At 27.0% G+C, this 10,543-nt stretch overlaps 1 protein-coding gene across 1 annotated transcript; it reads right to left on the bottom strand.

Moving 5' to 3' along the window:
• Positions 1 to 9,032, bottom strand: LOC129984598 (uncharacterized). The gene is made up of 5 exons (XM_056094525.1): positions 8,902 to 9,032; positions 6,997 to 7,105; positions 4,645 to 4,784; positions 2,076 to 2,238; positions 1 to 378 (listed from the first exon to the last, which is right to left on the bottom strand). The coding sequence occupies exons 1-5, from the start codon at positions 8,939 to 8,941 to the stop codon at positions 165 to 167; spliced, it is 666 nt and encodes a 221-aa protein (XP_055950500.1). The 5' UTR covers positions 8,942 to 9,032; the 3' UTR covers positions 1 to 164.
• Positions 9,033 to 10,543: the final 1,511 nt, after the last annotated feature.

Raw genomic sequence — 10,543 nt, 5'->3', positions numbered from 1 at the left:
TAGATAGTAAAACATTTTATTGTGTACATAATAATACTAATAACTGAATTCATCAACAATAATTGCCTTTTATCCTCCATTTCAGATGCAACTCAAAAAGCACAAAAATCTAAAAGAAATGATCATCGCTATTACAATAAGTATAAGATGGTATGTGAAATGCTTTATTCTCTGCCCATAATTCGTTTTAAGGAAGCTTCATCTTCAGGTTCCAATTCAAAAAGAGCTAAAAGCTCAGCCAGACTTTCTCCGCTTGCGGATTGACAATGATGTGCGTATCCTGATCTTCTGTTTAGTTCAAGAACAAGATTTTCCGCATCAGATCCGCATCTCTCAGAAGATTTGGTGGCATAGCAAAGTACTTCGAAGGAGGACAACCTGAAGTTTTTGAACATCATTTTAATGAATAGTAGCATTCACTTTTTAAATTCAATTTCAATACTACCTCGCTTTTATACTTTTCAAAGTATCACGAAATAGTTACATAAACGGTGAAAATTATGGGAACTCATATACATATGCAAAAATTCAAAGGATGAATGTGTTAAAACTTTCGCAAGCGCACATTATTTATATTATTCATTTGGTTCTTATTCCTAGTATTTATCTCAAATAAATATCCTTGCAAATTAATTAAGGATAGTTAAAATATTATGTAATGCATTTTTAATATGATTGTCTTTTTTAAGTTTGAATAACTTAAGATGAAATAATTGTAATTTCTTTGCATTAAATGTTAAAATCTATCGACTAGTATTGTGCATCCAATATAAACAACAATTTATTCCAAACAAAAGGCACAATTATTCTTTCTTTCAAAATATGTAATCTAAAACTAATTTCTGCTTACATTTCTTTTTTCTTATTTTCTTGTTTGAATTTAATTCATAAATATTACAGAAATTAATTTCGTATCACTTTACAGATTTCATGATGATTATTTTAAATTTTCATAAACGTGAACTTGAGAGTTTTAATGCAATATGAACATGATATTTCAAAAAAGCAATCAAAAGGTTTTGTCAGTAATTCGAAAGTAAGGATATACTATATGTTATCTTAACATTTTAAAAAAATTTTCAAAAATATAAATAAAAAAATAAAATTATGTAAATTATCCCATCCCAGTAGATTAGATTAGTCGCTAAATGAAAAACATCAATATGAACGATCAACAGAAAATAATAATATGGTAGTGCATAGCCTTGTAGTAAAGAAATTTTTTATCGTTAATTACATGATTATATTTTAAAATACAAATCAATACAATACAATAAAATAGAATCAAAAAAATGAAAAATGACTTGAAAAAAATGCTTTAATTTTTATTTTGCCGTCATTTGAATCAAATTAAAATTAGAAGACTAGTCATCCCCATATAATGGTGATAACTTGGTACTAATTATAGCCAAATATTAAATTATTATTAAGCCAAAATAAAATTATTAGCAGCAGTTGCCACCAAGCAAAACGTTGGTGAGAAAAACTAACGACAATGCAGCAAAATAGCATAAATAGCAACCAAATATTGGCATTAAATCTTGACACATTGAATTTCAAAATTGGACAGAAACTGTAGTTCAAAGAAATTATTTTTGTGAGGTAATATTTCTGAATAATAACGATGAAAAACACTAAAATACTGATTAAATTTTAATTAAATTATTAACTTTCAAAAGCTGAATGCCCTTATCTCTGATTTTGCTGAATGCATGTGTCAAATTTCGCAAAGATTAGACAAAAGATCACGTAAGTACAAGTAAAGAGGAACACACACTGATTTATATCGAGAGACAAATAGATAGATTGTTCAATTGATTATTTTATTTTCTAAATATGATTTAAATTGGTCATCGTGATATATACGAACGCTCAGAAGAGATTGTAAATATATAAAAAAATGTAAGATGCATTCACAGATTTAGAATGGAGGAATAGCCTTTTCAGGATTAAAAATTTAATATTTAAAAGTTTAAATAACTTTTTTTTTAAAAATGGAAAATAAATATGAGAAAACTGCTTGGAGGTTGCAATTAAAATGAAAACATGAAATATTTTATTTTCATCATACTTACACACACTGAAATGATTCCCATAGTTCATTGTTAATGCCTTTTTCTGCCTCGGTTTTTTGAATATGTTTCATCATTTCTCCTGTCTTCTTATCAATGCCTTTGTAGCAGGTTTTAGAATCATTTTGAACTACTTCATTGAAACAGTCAATGTTTTGAACGATACCTGTTAAAAAAAGAGATTAGTCATGTCAGTAAGAAATGTTATTTATTACACATCAACCGCGTTTGTCAATCAATTAGTACACAGGAGATAATGGTAATGTTTTATTTCAGTAAAAATTCGCATATATAATTTATTCAGATATGAACAGAAATTTGAAATCAAATGTAAATATAACAGTAATTATTATATAATTAGAAAAACAATTATTTCATAGAATGTCTTTAAGTCATAACTAACTTTAATAATTGGAAATTTATACTGGATCCATAGCAAGAGAATTCAATGAAATGGACATAGCATTTTTCAACCAAACATATTAAGTGGGATTATAAAATTTATAAATAAAATTAAAAATTGTAAAAATACATGTAAGTATAATTTACTAGAAAGACATAATTATATTTAAAAATTTGAGAATAGCTTGTTAATTCATTACATAATTATTTGATAAATCACGATTACTTATTTAATATAAAAAATTAATACAAACATTTTAAAAATCACTTATAATCTCTTGATTTCTCTGTAAGTAATACATCTTGAAAAAATAAATAATTAATTTTATTTAAAATTATCTGTTATTATTATATAATAAATTATATATTATTTTATAATAAAAATTTTTTCCTTTATCTTAAAAGAAATTCTTTAAAAACATTATTTCCCAAAAGGTTTATTCGTCTCCGCATTCAGACAGAACGAAATTTATTTTTTAAAACTTTATTTTAACCGTTTCTATACTCCACTTAATATAAAGTAGGAAATGTATGATTTTATACTAGCGCAAATAATGGTAATCTAAAATGCTAATGAATTATTAATGTCATGAAGCGTTAAAATTATTTTAAATTATTCTTTTTCGTATAAAATAAATGAAAAGAATATTTTGTATCAAAAACATTAATTCTAAAAATACAAATTAAAATTATTTTTATGAGTAAAATTAATTTTACTTATGATTATAATTTTATAATAATTACTATTGTGGCAGTGTAATTTTATAAAATTTGAGATTATTGTAAAAAAAAAATCTTGAAAATCTAAGACAAACAAAAAATTATAAATAAATAGAAATGGCCTTTTTCTTATTACAAAATTTGTAGTTCTTGATGCATTTATTGTAAACAGAATTAATTTTATTAGATTGTTTTGAATATTAAATAGTTTAAGTTTAAAATTAAAAATTTTAAAAGTTTAAATTAATCTTTTAATTTTAATGAAGTTTAAAATTAAAAAGATTACAGCATTTATTAGGAAATAAAATTCCAATTTTATTCATGATTTCTTATTGATGTTACAATAGATGTAATTAACCTTTTAAAGGGCCATTTTTTTTAGTCACATTATGTTAAAATACTTTTAGGCTTGAAATAGAAAAGTATAAGAAATTAGAATAAGAAAAGGGATTCATTTAGCTTATTAGATACATTCAATTTGATTGATTAATTAATTTGGTTAATTAATAATTAAATAAAAAATCAAGACACATCATTTTGTGTGAGATAAAGAACGAAAGCCTCTAAGTTTTTGTCTTTCTAAAGAAATTTGTCAGAACTTATGCCAACCTACATAAATTAATACAAAGATTGATAAATTTGGTGGGAAGCATACTTCCCACGGCCCTAGAAAGGGTTAACTGGTGCTTGTGTATAATTACTAGGGATTATTAACAGTCATCAATAAGTTTAGTCCTGATTATGAAAAATCACCGATAATTATACACAATCATCTAATTAATTACATTTACTGTAACATATACAAGGCTACAGACTCTTCGCCAAGTTTAAAAGCAACAAATTTTAATAAAATATAACAGCACATTTTTAATTCTGAATGTGAGAATTTTTGACGTCACCCAAATTTTTTTTCTATATTCTAACATAACAATAAGGTGGCAAACATTAGCGGATACAATAAATGCTTAATCAATAGCATTTGAAAGTTAAATAAGAAAAATTATTGACATTTTGAAATTTGTAAACGCACCCCCAAATGCAGCGCTTTCGAGACAATACTGAAAACTTAATGTAACTGAAAAATCACTCATATGAATCAGGTAGCATTTTGTCTGTTCGCATTAAATGTCCTTGTCCATGTCAAAATTCATATATGTTACTTAAAAAAATTAATTCTAATTTTGAAAAAAATATAATAAATTAAAAATTACTTTTAAATTATGAACATGAATACAAAATGTGGGGAATACCTTAGATTTCTATAGCAAACAAACCTTTAAGTTTAACTGTGTTAATTCTTCCAAATATGAAAAAAGTCCAAAATAAAGGAATTGATTGCAAGGGTCAAATAAAATTAATCAAATTAATTATGGAATTATTAAATGAATATTAAGGTCAAATAATTTTACTTGACATTCATTTAAATACAAGGAAAGTGTTTAAATCTTACGTAAATGAAGCTGCGAATCCTTATCACAAGCATCTTTTGTAACATCTCCTAAATTTTGAAGATATCTTCGTCTTAAATTATCTTCAGGATTACATTTCTTTAAATGGTCTTTCATGCAGTCAATGGTTTGTATAAATCCACTGAAAATGGATACAATAACATAATTAAAGTACATAAAGTAAATACAATGTAACTTGTATAGAGACAAAAATATATATTAAAATAAGAGAAATGATTTCTCATCAATGAAATTATCACTATTACTGAGATTAGTGGAAATTCTTTCTCTTTTTTTATTTCAAAGATTTATCATTTATAGGCAATGTCAACAATTCTTCAAATAATTCTATGTCTTTTTCATACAGTCTTTTTTACATAAATCAAAATGTCAGTAAAGTTTAAAAATGAAATTTGGCATATGGTCTTGACACTGATTTGTAGTTCCATATCAAACTTTGTACTAAGTAGGTTAATGGAAAGAGGAATACGATGTTAAACGCAAAATTCTTCAAACTTTGGAAAATACAGCAAATTGGAAAGGAAAACTCTTCCCATTAGTCTTGCAAAATTATGTGTTAGTTAAATATGTGTATTTTTATTCGATTAGTAATAATAGTGTAAATGTGTCAGATGATATCTAAATATAAGTTTATTTTTTCATATGAGAGGCCAGTGAAATAATCTGAAATCTCTTAAAATAGTTTATTTAAAGTAGCATAACTCGGTCAGTTTTATTCCTAAAGTGTAGCATTTTGCTTTTTAAAAATTTATTTTAATTGTTTTGTAGTAAAGTTGTATTTTAAAATGAATATTTTTGAATTTGAATACCAATATATTATTGTTTCTGCTTAGTAAAATATTTTCAGTTAATAACAGTAATTAAAAATATTTGATTAAATATTACTGAGATGGAGTTGCTTAAAAAGAGTTTTCCACCATTTTTTCAATAGAACATTTATTTAGTCAAATAGCATAATCTATAATTCTTTATGTTCTTTCTTTTATTTTCGCTTTTAGAATTACAAGTCTATCTCGAATGGTTTATAAATTAGTTCAGGTCAAGACAAGAAGTGGAACTCTGTTGGTCTTCTGGAATTTAAATCAGTGGAACTCGTCGCCCCTAAACTTTCTCACATACATCCTAATGACTGCGTTACACCCCCAACCCCCTCCTAAGAATGACGGATTTTCAAAAAGGCTGTGAAAGTTACGAGTGAATAGATTTTCATTTTCAGAGTTTATCACATAAGCGTTTTGTGTTTCTTAGTATAACTAAGAAAGAAGAATATGCATTTTGGACTCGTCTTTTTCATTCAACTGAAACCAAAGCGTGACTTTAAACTATAATTAGAAACAAGAATACACCTGCTTTTGAATTATCGCTTTTTCATTCATGTGAATGCTCAGACTGATAGATTGATAATTATTTGTCGGATTTGGATCAATGTTTGATAAGGATTTACAATTTTAATAATAAAACTGTCTATATAATTTTATTTATCTTGTAGTTAACGAGTTTATTTGTACTCACATAAAAAGAGAGAAAATTAATGAATTTCGTTCAAATTTTAATTTAATAAAAATAAAATGATATTAATAGTTAATTAATTTACAGAAATGAGCACACTGTCTATCACAAAATATCTTTGAAATATAAAATTATAGACAGACAGACATGATTCCAAAATTATGGTTTTCGTGTCTTAATGAACTCTAAAACTAGAAAATTTGAAAAAAAAATCACGAATTAAAATTTTTTGACTTCTACAATACTTTCTTTTTGTACACTTCGTATACGAGAAAGTAAAAATAAAAAGTGAATCGATACAGTTGAAAAGATTAGGCAAATCAGCGACATGCCGTGCTTTGTCAGGAAAAAAACATTCAAAAGGATCTTAATATCGGAACTTTGTAAGACTTCCACAACAAACTCTCAACACACTTTAAAAACAAAAAACAGTCGACATAAACAACAACATCGCAATTAAAGAAATTGAAGATTACAACCCTTCATTTCCAAAAAATTCGAAGCGACCTCGTCATCTCCTTCCTACATGTTTAGAATATCACCATAGCTTTAATACCGACTTGACTCTGTACCGAATTTGCCAAAATTTGTTTGTGTAAATTTTATCTTTTTTTTCTCTGCCTTTTATATTATTTTTCCAATTTATTAGTTAATTATAATCTAATAAGTAAATTCTCCATCTATATTGCACGACTATTTATTAAGTAATCTCATCACCAGGGCATAATTCTATTCACCAGTTATGTCCGAAGGTTAAGTACCTTGAGTTCAAGCACTCCGTGACACTCTCCTCAATTCGGCAAATACACAATTGGTATACTCACGGGCATATTTGCTCAAGGTCAGCCATGGTCTTCGGGAAACCCCAGCCATCCGGTAACGGGCACACATGATACCGAGACTCCCTACATTTATCGTCTTTTCCCAACACACCTATAACATAGAAAATTCATTTTTAACGAAATATTCGAGTTTGTTTACATAAAAAAGAAGCAAAAGCAACATATTTAATTTTAAGAATGAATATTCCTTTGGCTATCACCTGCTTTGTTGCGAAGATTGGATGTGTTTAGTTTCTGTTAAATGTCTTTTGCATAAATTTGAAGTTCATGTTTCTTGGGAAAAAAATAACTTTCAAAGACAAACTGTGATAACATTAGATCCGTATCACTTTAATAGCCTTACACTAGTTCTATCTATTATGTAAATGAACCTTATTAATGGTATCAAGTCCCTTAACACCATAGGACTATTAAAAATATGGCTGTCATGTCATTTTTTAATTCTCATGTTCTGTAACTTCAATGTCTTTTTCCTCATTAATTGTATGCCTATCTGATCTTTCGCTGGTGTATTGGTTGTGTTTATTTTCAATGAAATCGTTTATGCATTACTTAATGATCATGATTTTCTCAAGAAAATATTTTAATCATCAAACTGTAACAGATATGAAAGCTATGTTATTTAAATAGCCTTATAATTTCTATGCTCATAGTACGTACTAATCATTCTGATACTGTCAAATCTCATGATATCATTACCTTATAATTTACTTCTTCATCTTATTTATCATCATATTACATGCGTGTACTAAATTTTATCCCTAATCTTCGGATTGTAGTTATCATGATAATTTATACACGGATACCCGGAAAGACAGACTACCTCTGAATTGGATTTCACTCAAAATTTGATTTAATCTGCAAATTTATTGTAAAGACAATATACTAAATTTCATGCGTTCAAGCTCAAAGCGATTTTTGAGTTATCTTTGTCTCAAACAAACAGAGAGACAAGTAATTCCAAAATCGTGTTTTCCGAACTGAGGGAGATCTAAAACGTTGAGATTTACTGAAGTCCCGAATTCGAAATTTTTAAAGATTACAATACATTTTCTATACTTGGTATAGGAGAAAGTAAAACCTATTTCGCAGAATCAGGTAAGGTTTAAAGCAGTGATGCTTTATGTTTTGTTGCGTCGATTGTCGATAAAAATTTAGTAAATTTCTATTCAAAGGTTTCACAATTTTAAAAATTATCAAAAAACGGATGATTTACATCTATATATTCATAAAATCATGAATAATTTCTTTTTTAAGACGTATTTTAATGTAAAACAAAAACTATTATCAAGATTTCATTGTATCTTGAAACCCGAAACTCGTATTAAACATTATAAAACATTATTAATATTAACAATTGATAATGTTTCTTAAGATGAACATTATAAATTGTAATAACAATTCAATAACATTACAATTATTTAAAATTTGTCAACCGTTTATTCAAAATTATGAAATGTTATACATAAATATCTTATTATTATATATAAATTATAAATAAATATCCGAGTTATTTTTATTTGGATAAATCAGATATGAATTCAAAAGAGGGTGTTGCTTTTGAAAAAATCAATTTCAGTAAATCTGAATAGAACGATAAGCCTTTATATAAAAATATTTCATGCACTTGAGATATCATTTTTCTATAACGATAAGCAATTATAATTTTATAGTCGCAATTAGTTTCGAAAAAAAATCATTATCCAGACTCAGTATTTTTAAAGAGTTGCACAGGTTTGGTTAAACTATTTAAATGGTCTGGCACGTAGAGCCCCAACACATGCGCATTCATTCACCTTTATAGCTAGTTGATATTAAAATAACATACAAATCAGATGGCCCCAAAATGCAGCGAGTTAAAAACAAAAATGATGTGAAACGTCTTACTTGTCCAAGTCCCCAGAAGAAGGAAAATGTAGAGCAGCATTTTATCTCTCTGAAAACTTTTTACTTAATGAATAAATTGAGACTCAGATTTTATTAAGTTTATCGAGACGGATGCTAATTACTGATTATTAATAGGCAAGGATTTCCCTTTCAGGTGGTGATAATTTTTTTCCATAAAAACAATCATGAATCATTCAAGGACACCGGAAAGATTTCGTTTCTAACAAAAGATTTCTTCTCATCTGCACACCGCAAAAAAAATTACGAATTCTTAGAATTGAAATGAGGAAAAAATAAATGTTTGCTATCTTTTGCTTCAATATAAGGCTGAAATGTCATTAAACCAGGGAGGAGTGGTCTTCAAAAAACTTTCTAACAAAGGTCTTATTCTGGAAAACGCCTTGTATGGCATTGGCCTAGAATAGTTACGAAATATTAAATTTTGACGTGAATATAGAATTTTTACTGAATCTATAGTGTCATCTTTGGCGAGTTATTTGGCGATTAATGGCACGTGAATATTGAATTTGTGTCTTATCGCTTTCTTCCCAACAGCTTGAAACAAAAATTTCACACAGAACTACAAGTGTAGTTATAAAATCCCGTACGAAATTTGATATTTTTAAATCAATGTTTATTTGAGTCATCACGTTTACATGCTTCTGAAAGTACAGAGTGACAGACGGCTAATCCCTTGTGGAATGTGGCTCAAAATTTGACAGGTGACGACAATATAGATATTATATCTGTGTACCAAATAAATTTTATCTATCTAGCTCTCGTTTTATATTTGTCGTATTAAATTATATTCGAATAGCAGGACAGATAGACTTTCTCTGAGCGGATTTTACAGAAAATTTGTTAGAAATCTACAAATTTGCAATTAAGACCGTATACCAAATTTCATCCGTCTAGGTGAAAGCGTTTTTGAGTTATCTTTGTCACAGACAGATGGACGAACCTTTTACAAAAATAGTTTTTCGAACTCAGAGAGGTACGAAACATGAAGATTCGCAAAAATCTCGAGTTCAAATTTTTTTGACGATTACTATACGTTAACTAAGTATAAGAGAAAGTAAAAATTGAGAAAAATGTCTATTTTTCTCTAAAATATTAAATTATATACGTTTATTGTAACATTAGCTTCAGAGCAATAACATATATTTCATTAAAATCATTAACTCACTTTATAAAATGTGCAGCAGATGCATTTCTGTCCCACTTTTCCAATAAAATAAATTTTTAAAAATACGTGAAATGATTTATATATGCAATTTTTAGTACCTAATCATTATTATAACCTTCAAATATCATGTGACCGATGAATTATAATAGTTCAATGTACAAAGCATTATTTAACGTTAGGAACCAAATTCAGGATATGTTTTCTTTTCATGGAACACATAGTATAATTATAAATAGGAAATATCATTATTGACCCATTTAAATCTTTTATTTTTGCAGGTTTAAAAAGTGATGGCAATTAGTTAACTAAATATTATAGAATTAATTTTTGACCAACACAATTAAATTGCTTCATTAAATGTGCTTCATTCCAAAAAAAAGATTATAAAATATGCAAAAGGAGCTATCGCTATTAATACACAAAGTAATAAAAAACATCAAGTTAGAATAAAATGTT

The sequence above is a fragment of the Argiope bruennichi genome, chromosome 9, assembly GCF_947563725.1.
Source record: "Argiope bruennichi chromosome 9, qqArgBrue1.1, whole genome shotgun sequence".
Taxonomy (NCBI): domain Eukaryota; kingdom Metazoa; phylum Arthropoda; class Arachnida; order Araneae; family Araneidae; genus Argiope; species Argiope bruennichi.
Note: the sequence above shows the minus strand (reverse complement) of the source record. Positions and strands in the feature narration are given on the sequence as shown.